The sequence below is a fragment of the Rutidosis leptorrhynchoides genome, chromosome 1, assembly GCF_046630445.1.
Source record: "Rutidosis leptorrhynchoides isolate AG116_Rl617_1_P2 chromosome 1, CSIRO_AGI_Rlap_v1, whole genome shotgun sequence".
NCBI classification, from domain to species: Eukaryota; Viridiplantae; Streptophyta; class Magnoliopsida; order Asterales; family Asteraceae; genus Rutidosis; species Rutidosis leptorrhynchoides.
Genome location: NC_092333.1, coordinates 452,717,852 through 452,737,392, shown reverse-complemented (window position 1 = coordinate 452,737,392; position 19,541 = coordinate 452,717,852). Strand labels below are relative to the sequence as shown.

The 19,541-nt window shown below is 32.0% G+C and overlaps 1 protein-coding gene across 2 annotated transcripts; it reads right to left on the bottom strand.

Annotated features, from left to right (window-relative positions):
• Positions 1-321: 321 nt before the first annotated feature.
• On the bottom strand, positions 322-7,241 carry LOC139873413 (SKP1-like protein 21). Of its 2 annotated transcripts, XR_011767337.1 has the most exons (11): positions 7,116-7,241; positions 5,517-5,587; positions 4,388-4,609; positions 3,208-3,399; positions 3,012-3,122; positions 2,815-2,893; positions 2,397-2,518; positions 1,848-2,026; positions 1,356-1,489; positions 748-848; positions 322-633 (listed from the first exon to the last, which is right to left on the bottom strand). XR_011767337.1 is itself a non-coding variant. In XM_071861345.1 (10 exons), exons 2-10 carry the CDS (start codon positions 5,544-5,546, stop codon positions 817-819), a joined length of 1,101 nt encoding a protein of 366 aa, XP_071717446.1. In that variant the 5' UTR covers positions 5,547-5,587; positions 7,116-7,241; the 3' UTR covers positions 322-816. The 2 variants fall into 2 exon arrangements, 1 of the variants encoding a protein (XP_071717446.1); XM_071861345.1 differs by having other exon boundaries at positions 322-848.
• Between the last annotated feature and the right edge of the window lie 12,300 nt (positions 7,242-19,541).

Genomic DNA, 19,541 nt, shown 5'->3' with positions numbered 1-19,541 from the left:
CATACGTTCACAATATTGGCATGAGGCAAGTTCAAAAGATGTGACGACTCAGCGTTGTCTACTTGAGGGGGAGTCAACTCTATGCTGCACTCTTTTTCCCTTAGCTAAAGTTTTATCCCACTAGGTTTTCTTTAGCAAGGTTTTTAACGAGGCAGTATTAATTGCTCTTTAAAAAAATTACCATCCAAGGGGGAGTGTTGTAAATTTAGTAGTTAAATATGGATAGTAATTAGTCAAATATGGATAGTAAAATTTGTACTATATATATATGCATAATGTAAGTTACAAAAACATACATATACATTAAATACATCACACCTCTTCAACCTCTTTCTCTCCTATATCTTCTACAACACATCTCTCTTTTATTGGTTCTTTCAATTTGAATATATTGAACCAGGCCACTAAAGGTAGTTATAAGCCTACTGAAATATAACAAATATATCATAATTGTGCATTAAGTATTTATTTTTAAAGTATCCATCATTTCAATAACCTCAATAACAAAATAATACTAAAACATCTTTACATTTTGGACACTTCAAAGTAGGATGAAAATTGTCGCCCAATTCGATGAACATTCACCCGATCCGATCCACTAACAATGGATTACCAGGCACCTTTTTTCTGCAACTAACAACGGAAGTCAACTTTTAATTATTATCCAATAAAAAACCTCAAAATTTCATCATCCGGATTTAACAGAAATAAAACAAAAAAAAAAAAAAAAAACACTAGGTGGTTTACAGTTGAGAATCCATGCGCATTTCTAATCTCTTTCTCAAGGTCAAAATCGAATCTTTGTTGTTATAGAGATCACTTATCATGCTTCTCCAATCCTGTTGAACCTGTCCATTACAAAACCTAGAGATGTTAGATCAGTACAGAACCAAATAGTTTAAGAATATTCACATTAGAACGAACAATTTCGAAAATCAAACAGGATGATTAATCAAGTACACGAAACTATCAATATACAGGAGCTGAGTTGGCAACATGAACAACTTGGATTAACAAAGCAAACAAGGTCAGATGGAAATGAGTCATTTTTTAAGCACGTTCTTTGTGGTAAATGTTTAACGTGTACATTGTGATTATAAAACCAATGATACTACGATCTCATCTCACTCCCTACATGATTTTATGGTTGTTCGCATAAATAATTGAATTGACTTGAGGGTAACTTGGATCATGTTAGGCCCATTCTCCTTTAGACATGCTTAAATTAACACATTCTGAATCAACCAATTCAGAAGCAAATGGGTCAAAACTGCCACCTCTAAGTCTCTAACAGGAATAGATGATCATAAACACAATAATAAAAATATATAAATGAGTCTAGAAAGTATGCGTACATGAACGTTTTGCTGAGCAACCGTTTCCGTTAACATTATATAAACTTGGTCTTCGTTCTTGACCGAGAGATAAGAGCTCTTGAACTCTCTCCGGCCAATCCGAATTCAACCTTCGAGCGAAATCCTCTACTTCTCTGAAAGTATATATAAAAATGAGAAACCAAAAAACATGCTAACAGTGTCAAGAATTCATATTTAACAATCCAACTGGCAATTGCATGCAATACCAATCATTTAATGAATACGGAAATAAACGAATGCATAAAACATGAAAGTCTTGCAGTGAAATGTTAATTAGAACACCGAACTAATGATAGAAGATCAGATTAAAGAAAGATAAGCCAAATCTTAATACTTCAAATTCTCAATTAAAGTTGATATCAAGGTACTTCAGAATCATAGTCCATAATTATTTCAATTGAGTCAGTTATTTAGAAAATTATTGAAAAGAAAATGTATTCCGAAATAAATAAATAAAGAAAAGAGCAGTACCTGTCAATTTGTTCTTTAATTTCAGGATCTATCTCGTCTCCTATATCACAGTCATCAAATTCATCCTCAAGAGCAAAATCATCTTCCGAATTTTCTAACTTCAAAAGCTCACTAATATTGGGTAAACAATGACCTTTGACCCTATTATCATGTCCTAAAGAACTAATACCATTTGATTCCTGAAAGATACAACAAATACCTGTTTTGTTAATTTCTTTAATTGAATAAATGTTTGATAAGATTCTTATATGAGCGATTGACTTGTAAAACCATCATACGTAGGATTTTCCGTTGTGATACAAACATTGTTCTGTTAAACATGCAAAAATAACACTACAATTGGTGCTTTTGGACATAAAGATCCCAACTAAAATTACTTTTTGCATTACATTTGACTGACCCAAAATCAACAACTAAAGCAAACTTAGTGGTTGTGTTCTTTTAGCAATTTAGCAAGATAGAAGGATAGATTGCAACTTATAAGTCAAGTATGATGGTTCAAAAAGTCTATCAGTGACAATTTGAACATTATAAAGTTGGGTTATGAACCTTTGTAGCATTGTTTGGAGATGAAGAAGTGTTTGAGACCGTGCATACAGAAGCATTCTTTTGTTGGTCCTTTCTTTTACGATTTTTCTTCTTGCTCTTTGCTGTTTTTACTTCCTTCGACTCTGCAAGATTCAGCTAAATTATATCTCCTTCATCATAGGTTTCAAGCCTCAAGAGCCAAAACAATACGAGCTAAAGATCTATGATTAATATCAACATATGAATGTAAACAAGAGCACGTGGAAATGTCACTTCAACAAGCGTATCAAAGAATAAACATAAATGAATACCAACATGGAAACAAATAAGAATACACACACACACACACACACACACACATACACATAGATATATATTTTAAAATGGAGAAGAGAAGAAATGTACGCATACAGAGGAGATTTGGGAGATAAAGAGGTACCTCCGTTTTCCCCATTTATAAATGACAAGAGTTCATCCACTGAACGATCATCTACATGCTCTGTTTCAACCTCAACATTCTAAAAATCAGAACACCAAAACCATCAGTCTAAAATATGGGAAGTGGCAAAAATAACTTTAATCATACACTAAATACTAGCGAGAGAAAATAGTAATTAGTAAACACAAAAAGAATACCTTAAGTTTCTCCTTTTCTTTTAATTCTTTCCTCTTTCTTGCATATAATCTATTCAATAATCGTATCCGCGGATCATCAGTTATATTTCTTAAGGGCTCCAACTTTTCTTCCTGGTTCAGTTGCTTTTTAGTTGTCTTTACTACTAAATGCTAAAATATATGAAGTTATATAAATGGACATGAATGCACAAATTACCTCTGTTAGATCGTCAGGTATATGAAAAGTTTCACGAATCTCTTCAGGAGTTTTGCCTTCAATCATTCTGGCAAGTGCGCGACTCGTAAGATCAACTAACGGCTTTAACTGCAGACTGTCAGCAGCAGATGTTAACTCACATAGCTTATTTGTGTCCATTCGAATGAACCTCTCATCAAATGATTTTCGCTCCTATGCATACGAAATTCAAGAACCCAAGGTTAATTTCATTAATCAAGAAACAAAATAACATTGTTCACACGAGGATACAATCATGCCACCAACTAAATAATTAGGAATGACAAAATGGGCACGTTGAGAAACATGTTAAAAGGGTAATTCTGGGTACAGGTCAAGGTAAGTAATTTGTGTCACATGTCAAAATGGATAGGGTGGGCCGTGAGGGTAGGGCCAAGTTCACTTCTTATTATTAACCTATACATAATTTGATAAACTACGATGTTACAGTGATTATCTAAATATTCTTTAAAAAAGTGCCTGACAAGGTTTTATGCATTTGTATCCATTTTGGGTAACTTCCAATCCGTTTGGCCCGTTTCCTATTTTGTTAAATATTACCTTAACCAATTTGACTTCAAAAACCACCCCAAATCACCCATTTGTAGATATATATATTTATATACAGATTTTCACAAAACCATATGTCTATGTTCTTTAACAATAAGCAAAAGAAAGATCACACATAGTTGCATGCTATCAAAGGCAAAATAACAAACTACAAGAGGATTGGGAATGAGGCAATTCGGATCACATTAGACCAGGCCAAAGGTTGGGGTCTGATTGCTTGACTCGGCAATATATTTTTGTTCATTTCTTGAAATTAAATAATAAATAAATGAACCATTACATAAGATCACAAAAGCTATTATTACGACGATGAACCAAATCTTCTAATGTACGGAGTAACATATTAAGAGGTTGATAAAAACTATACTTGATGATCTTATGTTTAAATCATTTTCTGTGCTTCCATTCGTTGCTATTCTTTATGCTTTACCCATTTCACCCATTACCAATGATACTATCCATAATGGACCCAATATAGTATAAACAGGTTGAATATGAACCTTAAATCTTTTTTATATATTTTTTTGAAAAGCAAACATATATTTATATATGTGACAGGACTTTTCAGTGAATATGAACCTTTAATACATACCTTGTTAGAGCGTCCTGGTACTTGATGAAAACGGCAATAATCAAGAATTAAACTTAACGTGATGGGATTTACTCTAGACGGAAGAGAGATTGGATGAGTTTTTGAAGATCCCATGCCTGCATGTATCTCACGGCATATAAACGGACAAAAAATAGCGACCTCCTGTTCCACTTGCTGAATTGATTCATCAGCAGTTTGAAGCCATATATATGACTTCATCATCTAAAAGAAAAGAACACATTAACATATAACTCTAGTAAATTGTCATTGAGGCGTTGCTAATTATGGAATAGTAAATTTGTTGCTTTGCGACATGTAAAAATATCGACAACGAATTTAATATGAAATGACTTCTTTGACTACATCTCTAGGATATTTGTTTTTTGAAGTTTTAGTTTGGTCATTTGTTCAGTAAGATGTCAAATCATTTAATAGGAGAATTATTGATTATTTACTTAAGTCGGGTTTGTTCCTCATTAATATTTTGTAATCGAGTTTTGAGGTTTCAAAAAGGTTCTCAAAAATTTAATATCTATCTCCAACAAGTAACAGATATATATATACTAAATGGCCCCTGTTAACGTTTTGGAATTTGAAACCCAAGCAATTCAGTTGGCAACTCTTCCAATTCCAGTTTATTAGCAAAACCCGGCTAGTGATATGTTAGTTATACTGAACCCAAACTGGAGTTCGAAAAAACATGTAGAGGTCATTATAAACGATAAACATGATGATTTTGGTCCTTTCATGGCTTAAACTGGTGTATAATTAAGAAATAACGTTGAGTATACAATTAAATATAAGTATAAAATCACATAAAAGTAGAACATTCCCCAGTGTTCTTTTGTTTGTGATTGTCTGATATTCAATAAAAGGCCCACACAAGAATTAAAAAAAAAAAAAAAAAATTAGAGAAAAATCCACCAGGAGAGTTTACCATACACACACGATAAAACTAGAGTGATCGTGTTAAGCATGTTTGGTTACGTAACCATGACACTGCTATTTACGTTACAATATATATGAATTACTAAGAGCAGAGGCCAAATCCTAAACTAGATAGAAATTTCAAACCTAAAATAAATAAAAAAGGAATAGATTTCATAAGAACAGAAACACTATTTGATACCTCGGGTTTGATCACATCCGGTTCTGACATTATATCAGTACAATAAATTAGCAAAAACCGGAGAGTATAGCCTGTAATCAACATCTCAAGTAAGCATTAGATTATAATTTGGGATACTAGTAAGTTCACACTCAAATCATTTAAAGTACACAAAAAATTGCAGTAACCGCAATTACAAATCGCCAAACACAGCCATGATCTTAAAATTTCCCATATGAAAACCAGCAGAGTACCATAATAGTTATATAAGTATATAATACGTAAGACTAATTACAGATTAAGCAGCAAGCATCATATTTTTTTTTTTCTCCCTTAGATATGATTACATTTCACACTAACGAACTTTTTATTGCAAATACACAATCTGTTCCAAAAGTGCCCAAAAGTTTCTAAGAAAGAGATCAGAGGTGCTCAAGTACAATGCTTATCGTTTAGCCACTTGGGCAAATTTAGTTTGTTTTGAAATGTACTATTTTTGAATGTAGTAAATTTGAATCCAAATTCCAAATCCGTCTTTAATGCCCAATATGTAATGATACATGAATAAAAAAAAAAAAAATCCAACATAAGGAAGTATGTAGACGACATGGATTAAACTAACTTTTAGAGCTTCCTCACCCTAGTTAATAGCAAAGTAAGACAGAAAATAAGTTCTCCTTACATAGTTACATATCTTAAATAGTTAATCGGTACCCTACGTAGACATTACTTGGTTCATCCAATTAACCTGATCAATTAGGTAAACTGATATTAAAATATCACAGATACTACCGAACTGGTTCACTAACAGGAAACACCCTAGACATAAACCAATAGTCCATTTAACAATAATGATAGATGATAGATGCTTTACATGAATGTAATATTTTCTGTGCAGATTAAAATGAATTCCGATTTTAATATTTTCTGTGCAGATTAAAAAGCTGGAGTCACTCAAAAACCGTTCAAAACCCAACCAAATTGGGTTCAAATGAAATTCTTTTTTATCCTAATTAAGTAAAACTAATCAAACAATGTTTATCATATTTGCAACGAATTTTTTAAGTATTTTTATCGTCACGCATTATTTCTGTCCTCACACTTTAGCAACCCTAATAAACATGTTAACCTAATTTATTTTTATCAGATACTTACAAAAACACTTATTTAAAAAATAAAAATAAAAAAATAAAAAAAAAAATTATCAAACCAAGGTAATTCAATTTTAGAAAACCCTAGACAAAACCACCATTCCATTACCAATTTACATAATTCATTTTTCAGCTGATTAACAACAATTTACATAGTGCCTAATTCTAAACCGCCACCATTTACAATATATACGCCCATTTTACGGCCGATTAACTAAATATAGTTCAGTTCACATAAATAATTAAAGGAAATATATTATATAGGAGTATAATAATAAGGAGACCTAAAACAAAAATTATAAAATTAGCCTAAGTTCGTTACTACAAAATATACTTAAGCAGCTTTATAGTAATTTACATTTACATCAATGATATAACAGGAGATAAAAAAAATTAAAAGGTTGATTTCAATTGAATGTAATTGCATACATTTAAACAAATGAAAGCGAAAATTACAGTTTACATGTACCTGAGTGACGGACGATCTAATAGATATATTTGAATTAGGGCTTTTAGAATTGGTGCTAAACTGGCGGTTATTAGCAGAATCAAATAATGGATAAGGACGATAGAAATGAAAATTTTGTATTGTTTGTGTGTGTGTGTGTGTGTTTATTTTTCTGTGTACTGTGTGTATGATATGTGTATATTGTCTACGACTCTACGTTCCTGTATGTATGTGTGTGATTACAATTAGGGATACAATTATGATGGGTGTCATTGCATGAAGAGGATATCTTGGGGGGTTTGAGTTGTAAAATTTAAGGTTGAATATTGGCATTTTTTTTCCCAAAAAAAAAAAACTAACAACTCCTTCTCGCGGTACTACTACACACAAAAAACACACAGTAAAAAAAAAATTACTATTATATGTACTTTTTCTTTAATTTACAGTTCCGCTCCTTACTTTTTGTCTATCTTTTTGTCTTATATATAAAAATTAAGGGCATAAAGGAAATCTACCTTATTATTCCTAACTATTTATGGAAGTAGACTATTAATTTGAGACGTCCTAAAAAGGAATACTGGACTATCAAAATTGGATGGAGCGAGTACTAAATAGAAAGGATTCCATCCAAAAACACGAGAAACTACCGAACTAAACAAATCAAAAACAAACAATAAAAGCTCACTACAACAATAATAAAGCAATCTAAAACAAACATGCAATAATATCTAAAACCAACAAAAAAGAAAAGAAGCAAACAGCGAATTAGCGAAGACAAACAATTTACGAGACGGGGTTGAGATTATAAGCCATCTAAATCACTCAAAAAGAGAAAACCGTGAACCGTCGAACACGGACATTAAATATCCTTAATGAACATCCCAAATTTTTCTGATTCGACGCCTTAAACCTGTTTATCTTTTTTTTTTTTTTTTTTGCCTTTGCTTTCTAGATTTATCCGTTTCTATAGGCGGATCACTTGAGTTAATATTTGGTGTTTAATAGGTTAATTCAAAAACTAAATCGAAAAAAATCAAATTGAACTAAAAACGATTTCTGGATCGATGTGAATTATAACTAAATTCGTAATTCGATTTTCAGATGAGTTTCGATTTTGAAAATTTTAAATTCGGATATACCGATAAAAACAAATTCAAAATATATATTGTATTTTTTATTGAATTTATTATTGTTATTATTATTCATATTCTTACTAATTATTAGATTGTTATTCTTATCAATTATTATTATTATTATTATTATTATTATTATTATTATTATTATTATTATTATTATTATTATTATTATTATTATTAATTATTAATGCTTAAATGTATGCAACTTGAAAGGTTTACCTCTATATTTTGCTTTGTAAGCTAATAGTTATTTTGGATAGATTTTTTTTTTTTTTTTTGTATTGCAGTTTTAACCGAATCGAATTCAAATTTGCTTTTGGTTTTGTTTCGGTTTTGTTTCGGTTTTGCTCATAAAATTTTTGAAACTGAATACACCGAACCGTGGAAATTGAAAATCAAATCGGTGAAGCCTCCTAATTGATGTTGTGAGTGACTTAACAAGCTTTTAGTGAGGTTACATATCTTTTGTGAATTTTTACTAATATCATAAATTGAATTTTTGATTTTTGATGTGTTATTCTATCTATTACTTCGTATTATTTATTTCTATATACATATATTGAGAGAGAACCTTTTTAATAACAAATGATGTCATTAAGAATTGAATATATGTTTTTTTTGGGTGAAAAGCAAAAGGGATATATTATATATATTCCATCGAAATGTACAAATATGTATGAGACCAACATTCGAATGGCCCCACACAAAATAAAACACGAAAGCTTGGTTTGCAAAGATTGCAAACCAAGATATAACACGAGTCCAAGACATATTAAGATACACACTAGGATTATTCAACCAAGTCAACCAATCGAATTTCTTTCCTTTAGATCTTCTCGATATCCACTCGAAGGATTTGATTTGAATTTCATTTAGAGCCACCGGATTGGTCCAACATTTACCACGAAAGACCATGTTATTCCGATTTTTTCACGTAAAATACGCACAAACCCACTCGATTGCTTGCCAAACTTTTTTGCCAAACTTTATAGCCACGCTCGATAAGTTGCCACGAAGTATTTCCCCCGAACTAAGATTAAAAAATTGACCCAAGTTTCACCATCCATATACACGATTCCAAAGTTTCATTGAGTGCTTACAAAAAATTAAGGAGTGATCAACGGTTTCCAAATCATCATCGCATAATGGACATCTCACGGTATGTGTGACGATCGCTCCAAATCCATATGGACGAACACGTCATTCATCGATTTCATTACGAGGTATTTGACCTCTATATGATGAAATGTCCCGTTCTTATTGATTAAAAACGTTCCATATTAATTGATTTCGTTGCGAGGTTTTGACCTCTATATGAGACGTTTTTCAAAGATTGCATTCATTTTTAAAACAAACCATAACCTTTATTTCATAAATAAAGTTTTAAAAAGCTTTACGTAGATTATCAAATAATGATAATCTAAAATATCCTGTTTACATACGACCATTACATAATGGTTTACAATACAAATATGTTACATCGAAATCAGTTTCTTGAATGCAGTTTTTACACAATATCATACAAACATGGACTCCAAATCTTGTCCTTATTTTAGTATGCAACAGCGGAAGCTCTTAATATTCACCTGAGAATAAACATGCTTTAAACGTCAACAAAAATGTTGGTGAGTTATAGGTTTAACCTATATATATCAAATCGTAACAATAGACCACAAGATTTCATATTTCAATATACATCCCATACATAGAGATAAAAATCATTCATATGGTGAACACCTGGTAACCGACATTAACAAGATGCATATATAAGAATATCCCCATCATTCCGGGACACCCTTCGGATATGATATAAATTTCGAAGTACTAAAGCATCCGATACTTTGGATGGGGTTTGTTAGGCCCAATAGATCTATCTTTAGGATTCGCGTCAATTAGGGTGTCTGTTCCCTAATTCTTAGATTACCAGACTTAATAAAAAGGGGCATATTCGATTTCGATAATTCAACCATAGAATGTAGTTTCACGTACTTGTGTCTATTTTGTAAATCATTTTTAAAACCTGCATGTATTCTCATCCCAAAAATATTAGATTTTAAAAGTGGAACTATAACTCACTTTCACAGATTTTTACTTCGTCGAGAAGTAAGACTTGACCACTGTTGATTCACGAACCTATAACAATATATACATGTATATTAAAGTATGTTCAAAATATATTTACAACACTTTTAATATATTTTGACGTTTTAAGTTTATTAAGTCAGCTGTCCTCGTTAGTAACCTACAACTAGTTGTCCACAGTTAGATGTACAGAAATAAATCGATAAATATTATCTTGAATCAATCCACGACCCAGTGTATACGTATCTCAGTATTGATTACAACTCAAACTATATATATTTTGGAATCAACCTCAACCCTGTATAGCTAACTCCAACATTCACATATAGAGTGTCTATGGTTGTTCCGAAATATATATAGATGTGTCGACATGATAGGTCGAAACATTGTATACGTGACTATGGTATCTCAAGATTACATAATATACAATACAAGTTGATTAAGTTATGGTTGGAATAGATTTGTTACCAATTTTCACGTAGCTAAAATGAGAAAAATTATCCAATCTTGTTTTACCCATAACTTCTTCATTTTAAATCCGTTTTGAGTGAATCAAATTGCTATGGTTTCATATTGAACTCTATTTTATGAATCTAAACAGAAAAAGTATAGGTTTATAGTCGGAAAAATAAGTTACAAGTCGTTTTTGTAAAGGTAGTCATTTCAGTCGAAAGAACGACGTCTAGATGACCATTTTAGAAAACATACTTCCACTTTGAGTTTAACCATAATTTTTGGATATAGTTTCATGTTCATAATAAAAATCATTTTCTCAGAATAACAACTTTTAAATCAAAGTTTATCATAGTTTTTAATTAACTAACCCAACACAGCCCGCGGTGTTACTACGAAGGCGTAAATCCGGTTTTACGGTATTTTTCGTGTTTCCAGGTTTTAAATCATTAAGTTAGCATATCATATAGATATAGAACATGTGTTTAGTTAATTTTAAAAGTCAAGTTAGAAGGATTAACTTTTGTTTGCGAACAAGTTTAGAATTAACTAAACTATGTTCTAGTAATTACGAGTTTAAACCTTAATAAGATAGCTTTATATGTATGAATCGAATGATGTTATGAACATCATTACTACCTTAAGTTCCTTGGATAAACCTACTGGAAAAGAGAAAAATGGATCTAGCTTCAACGGATCCTTGGATGGCTCGAAGTTCTTGAAGCAGAATCATGACACGAAAACAAGTTCAAGTAAGATCATCACTTGAAATAAGATTGTTATAGTTATAGAAATTGAACCAAAGTTTGAATATGATTATTACCTTGTATTAGAATGATAACCTACTGTAAGAAACAAAGATTTCTTGAGGTTGGATGATCACCTTACAAGATTGGAAGTGAGCTAGCAAACTTGAAAGTATTCTTGATTTTATGTAACTAGAACTTGTAGAATATATGAAGAACACTTAGAACTTGAAGATAGAACTTGAGAGAGATCAATTAGATGAATAAAATTGAAGAATGAAAGTGTTTGTAGGTCTTTTTGGTCGTTGGTGTATGGATTAGATATAAAGGATATGTAATTTTGTTTTCATGTAAATAAGTCATGAATGATTACTCATATTTTTGTAATTTTATGAGATATTTCATGCTAGTTGCCAAATGATGGTTCCCACATGTGTTAGGTGACTCACATGGGCTGCTAAGAGATGATCATTGGAGTGTATATATGTAAAAACCCGTCCTTATCCGTCTGTACGAAATCTTCGACATTTGATCCCATCGCGTTGATCGACTCCAAATAAGGTCCTTAACATGAGCTATTGCACAGCGGAAGACTTAATTCGTACCTGAGAATAACATGCTTTAAAAAGTCAACATAAAGTTGGTGAGATATATAGGTTTGATGCTAGCAGCGTTATAACAATGGACCACAAGATTTAAAGTTTATAAACATAATACACTCACAAGTGTATGAAAAGCATTCTAAGTAGTGGGCACCCGGTAACTAGCCTTAACAAGAGTGTGTACCCCTGAGTTATAATAATATGTGCACCGAATCAAGTGCGTTCCGTTAACCTCGAAGTACTAAACACCCGTTCTTCTAGTTTAGTAGTGATTAGAACAACATCTGGGTGGGGGTGTAAAACCCGATAGATCTATCTTTAGGATTCGCGCCTACCAGTTCATAAACCAATAGTTAAAGTTACCAAGCTAGGGGATTTTTGATTCAAACCCATGTAGAACGTAATTTTAGTCACTTGTGTCCATAACGTAAATCATTTATAAAAATATCGCATGTATTCTCAGCCCAAAAATATTTAGAGTTTAAAAGGGACTATATACTCACCTAATGTATTTTGTAGTAAAAATACATATAACATCATTGACCAATTGTAGGGTTGGCCTCGGATTCACGAACCTATATCATTTGTATATTTATTAATGTACGTAATTGTAATCGATTAATTTATATAAATATAGGTTTATAACCTTATTAGTTATATTATTTTTATATTGAATATATATATATTTCAAAATAAAATGTTAGTTTTAATAACATGAGACGACCCGACCCAATCCATAGGGACGAATACAATAACATATGATAACATTGCGAGGTACTTGACCTCTATATGATACATTTTACAAACGTTGCATTTATTCTTAAAAGGCAAACTATCATTACATCAATATTTGACATTTTCGTCTAACATTTCATAATATCCAAATGACCTAATCTGTCATTTACTTATTTATATTCTCTATTGAACTCCAATGACTCGAATGCAACGTCTTTGTATCATGGCTTAAAAGGTCCCAAGTAGTATCCTTAACATGAGCTAATGCACAGCGGAAGACTTAATTCATACCTGAGAATAACATGCTTTAAAACGTCAACATAAAGTTGGTGAGATATATAGGTTTGATGCTAGCAGCGTTATAACAATGGAACACAAGATTTCATATATAAACATTTTAATAAAAATATTCTAAGTGGTTGAGCACTTGGTAACCATACTTAACATTTAATCACGTCGCATATTCCCTTTATTATGAAATCTTACTACACCGTACCAAGGTGTAGTCACGAAACGAAGTACTGTGCAACCGTTGAATACTGGTCGTCCAGTCCGGTTGGGGTTGTCAGGCCCGATAGATCTATCAACAGGATTCGCGTTTACAATACCGCTGTAAATATTAGTTACCAAGCTACAGGGAAGTATGCCAGTGGTACAACTCAACGTAGAATATATTTTTCAGTTACTTGTGCCCATAGCGTAAAACATAAAATACATGTATTCTCATCCCGAAATATTTAGAGTTTAAAAGTGGGACTATATACTCACTTTTGTCTTGAAGATATGTAATTTCGACTTGGTCTCCGATTGATATCACGAACCTATCCATATATAATATATCAATACCTTTTCTTTTTAAACAATCGTCACATATATATACTTATAATACTTTTAATACTTTTAATAATTCCTTAGTCCGTAGTTAGCAGTCCGATGTTAGTAATTCAATTTTAATGGTTCATATTTAGTTGTTTAATAAACCCCCAATGAAATAAATAAAACCCCCATCGTATATGTATTGGTTGAGATTAATCTTGACCCATGGTACCGGTGTTGTCAAATGACGTGTTGCGTACATAAAGTACCGGTGTTGTCAAATGACGTGTTGCGTACAATCATGGGATCTTATGATTAATCTTCTCGTATTGTTTACGGGTGATCCTGAACCATATAAAATTAAATTATGAGTACATATGTATAAAATATCATGTTACTTTAGGAAGATGTGATTTATTTAATTTTATCCAATTATTTTCGTGGCTAAACTAGTCTTGGATATCCGATTTTGTTTTGGTCATAATTTCTTCGTTACAACTCCGTTTTCGTTGATTCAACTTTCCACTTCCTTGGATCGAGTCCCTCTTTAAGAATATGAACTGTAAATACCTTAGTTTGTATTCGAAATCATAGGTCATAGGTCAAATTTTGGTGAAACTTATGAAGTTAATCATTTTTGTTACAAAAACATCATTTAATGACCATTTTTCTAAAAATACTTATACTATGAATTAAATCATGAAATTTTTATGTGTTAACATATTCATAAGAAATATCATTTTTCCAGAATATAAACCTCCAATTCAAAGTTCAAGATGGTTTTTAATTATCCAACCCAAAACAGCCCCCGGTTGCACTCCGACGTCATAAAAACAGTTTTTTTAAGGTATTCTTTGAAAAACCAAGTTATACCTTGTTAAATTAGCATATATTTAAGTTATATTACAGGTCTTGAATTATTTTAAAAGTTAAGTTAGAAGGATCTATTTAGTTTGCAAACAAGTTTGAAATCATTCAAACTATGTTTTTGTTGTTAAAATTGTATACCATACAATAAGATAGCTATATATATATGAATCGAATAAGGTTATGAACAAAGTTACTACCTCAAGTTACTTGGACAAGATTGCTGTAAAAGAGGAGTAAAAACCTAGAACCAAAAGAGTGATGAAATTGGATGAAAGATTGGAAGCAACTTAAGACATAAACTTGAATTGAAAGTTGTATTTTTGTAGTGTTTTTGTTGATCTTTTTATGGTGGTGTTTAAGGTGATTCTTGAGAGGATTTTTGCTGGAGTTCTTAGAGAGACATGAGGCTAGTAAGTGTGTGTGTTTAGCTAGAGAAATGATGTTCCAAAAATTGAAAATGGATGCATGTATTTATGGTGGTGTAAAAGGTGTATAAATTTGTAATTTTGTGAAAAGATCTTTTAATCATGTGAAATTGTCATACTAAATAACAAAAGTAGTTACCTTATACATAAGGCATGAACAAGGGCTGGTTGGTGGTGATTTGATGTGTATATACCAATAGTAAATATGTATAGAAGCTAGGTATGATACGAGTACATATACTCTAGACATACGTATAGAAATCTTGTGAAAAATGGAATGAGGATTCAAATATAGCTATCTTTTGTGAATATACTTATATTGTTTTATGTATTTAAGTCTTTAAAAGTGATTAAATACATTATATATACGATATATGTATAAACATTATAGGTCGTAAGTATTTATGTCAAATAACGTTACGTATAGTTATCGTTTTGAAAGCTTAAGTTAGTAGTTTCAAAATATACTTATAACTTATTGTTATTAATACAAAATGAGATATTTAAACATCCTTAAATCATGTTAAATATGTATATATATATATATATATATATATATATATACACAAACGTATAATTAACATATATTGTATAGTTCGTGATATCATCGGTCAAACTAGACGGTTAAACGTTATGTAAAACTCTTTTCAAAATCATAAATCTCAACAATTTAGATTGCTTATCATGTTGGTAAGTTTTAATTTATGTAAATATTAATCTTATAAGTGTAAAACGATCGGAAAAATCCGGGTCGTTACAGTACCCACCCGTTAAAGAAATTTCGTCCCGAAATTTGGTAGAGGTTGTCATAAATAACAATAGGAATATTTTCATGACGAATATGAGGTATTAATAGAGTTTTATCATTATTGGAAGATATGGATAAAACGATTCGGTCATGTGAAGTGCACGAGTGAAGCTATCACAAAAGAATGAAATGAGTGAATATAGAATTGTTTTAACCGATGTCGAGATTAGGATTGATTTCCAGAATTTAAGGGATTTAAAGAAAATCTTATGTAATAAGATTTGGTTCTTCGATGATTTAGAAAACAGGATCTCCTTTGATTTAATGCGATAATCTGTTTCGATTTCTTTGTCGGATATTTCACTATAAATCCACCTCCTTCCCTTTCTTACTTCCATACCTCACATCTCTTACTCTTCCTCCTCTAATTCATACCTTAAGGTATCCTTTAAAATGCTTCATCCCGTTCTGATTTTTGTTATACTTCTAACTTTCATATCTTTCATTCTTCTCTTTCATCTACCGCTAGAAGAATCTATTCACTTTTATGATTTTCTTGGAATTATAATGTTTCTAATCCTCCCGTGTCTTTACGTCGCCATACGTATTGATACACACGGTTTGTAGTTTCTGGGTGGTTATTGGGTTTAATATCTTTCCTTATATTTCGATGCTCCTGCTTCTGTTTTCCATAATCATTGTCATCCATAGTTAATAGTCTCTCCTATTTGCTGTAATCTATACCCCAATTTCTATTTTGGGACTTTTTCCCTTCGTTTCTTCTTCCCGTCCTTGAGTCAAGCGATCAATAGTTCGAAATTCGTAGGTATAAAATTCGGAATGAACATAGCTAATGCTCTAAGAAAGGAATGGTAATGGCACGATTTTGATTTGTCAAATTACCAGAATATCCAGGAAAATAGAACTATCATGATGATTTGTTCTTAATATGTTTCGGAATTGGATAGAATGTAAAAGTCGTGTAACATGGCACATGATGACGGTACTGTGAATCATCATATTCCATTAGAAACTTAACATGACTTACTGTAATATAATGAAGTTGATCAAGTTTCATTATATTATACTAGTTCATGCATCAGTTCCCAACACTGCTTCAGAACATTCCTATTTTAAACTTGAAGAAACTAACACAGTTTCCTTTATATTGTAACGCAGATATTACAGAGAGATAAATGATTTCAGATAAGGATAGTGGTGAAAATATCTTCAGAAATATTGAGGATATTTATAATGAAAGATATGATAATATCTTGGAATTTCTAATGTCGAAGGATGATGATGAAGATTGACCCGTAAGGGTTTAGATTCAGAAGCAAGGTGTTTGCTACAGAATCGTCATAATTCTTTATGTACAAGTTTAGTCCTTGTAACTTGTTCAGAGTCTCCTTCATGGTTTGTTCAATCCGGTTTTCAGTACCAATTTTCTATCGAGCGTTCCTAACACTTCCTTCTTTTATCATCAACATTTGGTCATTAAGACCTTCTACAACATGCTGCTTCGTCAGTATTTTCAAAGTTATCGGATCTGGGTCATTGGTTATCAAACCAAGATGGTTTAAGGAGAATTGTATTTTTAGATGATTAAACGCTGATGGTAATATGATGGAATATAAAAGGTTCTCCGGTAACGATGGCGAAAGAACAACGTATATATATATATATCGAGATTGTAATAAGAGTAGTCTTACTGAGATATCGAAGTGGAGCTGTGACAAAATTAGTTAATTGAAAAGGAATCGCGTGATTGTTTTTGCTAATGGATGATAAGGAATTCGATGCGGATACGTTTTAACTATAACTTCGAGTTCAAAAATTTTTAGGTGCATAACTGTATGCATAAATCTTTATTCCGTAGACGAGGTGCGGCTGGTTGAACTTCTCGATCGAGATGTTTTCAAGAATCATGAAAAGTTGTGAATGCGAATTGTAATCGTCAAGATACAAATGAGGTTTAAAATAGAATCAAGTGGCAAACTTGAAGGATTGTTTAGTTTCATATGTAATAATCATCATTTTAACTCATTTTTAATTGTCCAAAGTTAGCAGTCCAATAGTCCGATTGTCCAATGGTTCAATAAATTCATATATGAACTAAATATATAATATTCGAATTACTTAATACGTATCGTGACCCGTGTACTGGTCTCGGTGTCGATCACAACTCAAAGTATATATATATTTTGGAATCAACTCCGACCCTGTATAGCCAACTCCCACTTTCACATATAGAGTGTCTATGGTTATTCCGAAATATATATATATAGATGGATCAATATGATAAGTCGAAACCTTGTATACGTGTCCCGTTATTTAAAATGCGTAAAATAAATAAATATATATCATGACCCATTATACAACGTGTTGTCTCAGAATTAATCCGACGTGTTGTTGTACATGTGTCCCGACGGTATGTAAAGTACAGAAATTAAAATTGCAAGAATGTAAATTGTGATAAATTAAATATTAATCAGTTAGCTGGGAACAGTTAGCCGGAACAGTTAGCGTGTAATCCTATCACAATTTCAATTAATTAATTCATCTGTTTCTAACAATTTTTATTTTGCCAATGTTTCTTCATTATGCCACTTGTTGGATTCGGATAGGTAAAAATCCAAATATGAAATTTAAATGGAAATGGTTAATCTGGGGTGAACGGATACGTATATCGGTAATTGTAAGTAGGATAATAAATGATCGTTGAATCAGATTCGAAGAATGTACAGTGTAACTTGTTAATGTGAATTCTAAATATTCCTTGGGTACTACCCACCCGTTAAAATATTTTCATCATTAACAGTTTGTACGAATGAAATTTTTAATTACAATCTTTATGAAAATATATTTGCATATATATTTTCTTCGGAGGTAACTATGAATTTAATGAGTCAATAAAATATTCAACTCATTTGATTTATCGTTATTACTAGATTACATAATCTCCAAAACATTAGAGATTACATAATCGTCATGTCGAACGAAGAACGATACGTAAAGAAGAGGTAATCGGTGTAGAATGATATGTAGAACAAAGATCATATTCGAAGTTCAGATGATGATGTTGAGGTACGTGGTGCAGATGTGATTGTTGGTGGTGGTAATGATACGGTTGGTGTTGATGCTGATGATGTCGTTGACGTCGATGATGCTACTGGTACTGAAGATTGCGAGGTTGATGTTGTTAACGGTACTGGTTATGCTGCTGGTGCTGCTGCTGGTGTTTGTAACCTTCGCACCGTGTTCTCCAAAGCCGTCACACGAGCGCGAAGTTCGTTAATTTCTGCTAGTACACCAGGATGATTGGCGGTTGGAGTGAGCGAATGAACAAGATCCGAAATATGGGATAGGATATAATCGTGACGAGATACTCGAGAAATGAGAGAGAAAATGGTTTCTCGAACAGGTTCGCCGGTAAGTGCTTCAGGTTCGTCGCCAATGGGGCAATTCGGTGGGTGAAAGGGATCACCTTCTTCTTGTCTCCAATAATTTAGTATACTACGAACCCATCCCCAATTCATCCAGAATAGATGATGAGAAATTGGTTGATCCATTCCAGTGACGCTGCCTTCGAAGCCCGAATGGAAATCCATATCAGCGTAGCTGTCGAAGTCGGAGGAATTCGAACTGGACGCGGAGTTCATCTTGTACAGTCGGGGAAATGAATTTTTGGTTTGGAATAGATTATAGGAGTTGGGTTTGGTATTCTTCAATACATAATTTACATATGTATTTATAATACTCAAAATCCCGTGAATTACGGAGAATCTTTGAAATTCGTCAGGCAATGTCTATAGCAACAGATACGCTAGGATA

Excerpts from the sequence above, each read along its gene's own strand:
- LOC139873413 (XM_071861345.1), bottom strand. The coding sequence starts at position 5,546 with ATGTCAGAACCGGATGTGATCAAACCCGAG. Across the intron at positions 3,400-4,387 it reads TACCAGGACGCTCTAACAAG|GAGCGAAAATCATTTGATGA; the intron begins GTATGTATTAAA and ends TCGTATGCATAG. Across the intron at positions 2,027-2,396 it reads CTCCAAACAATGCTACAAAG|GAATCAAATGGTATTAGTTC; the intron begins GTTCATAACCCA and ends TGTATCTTTCAG.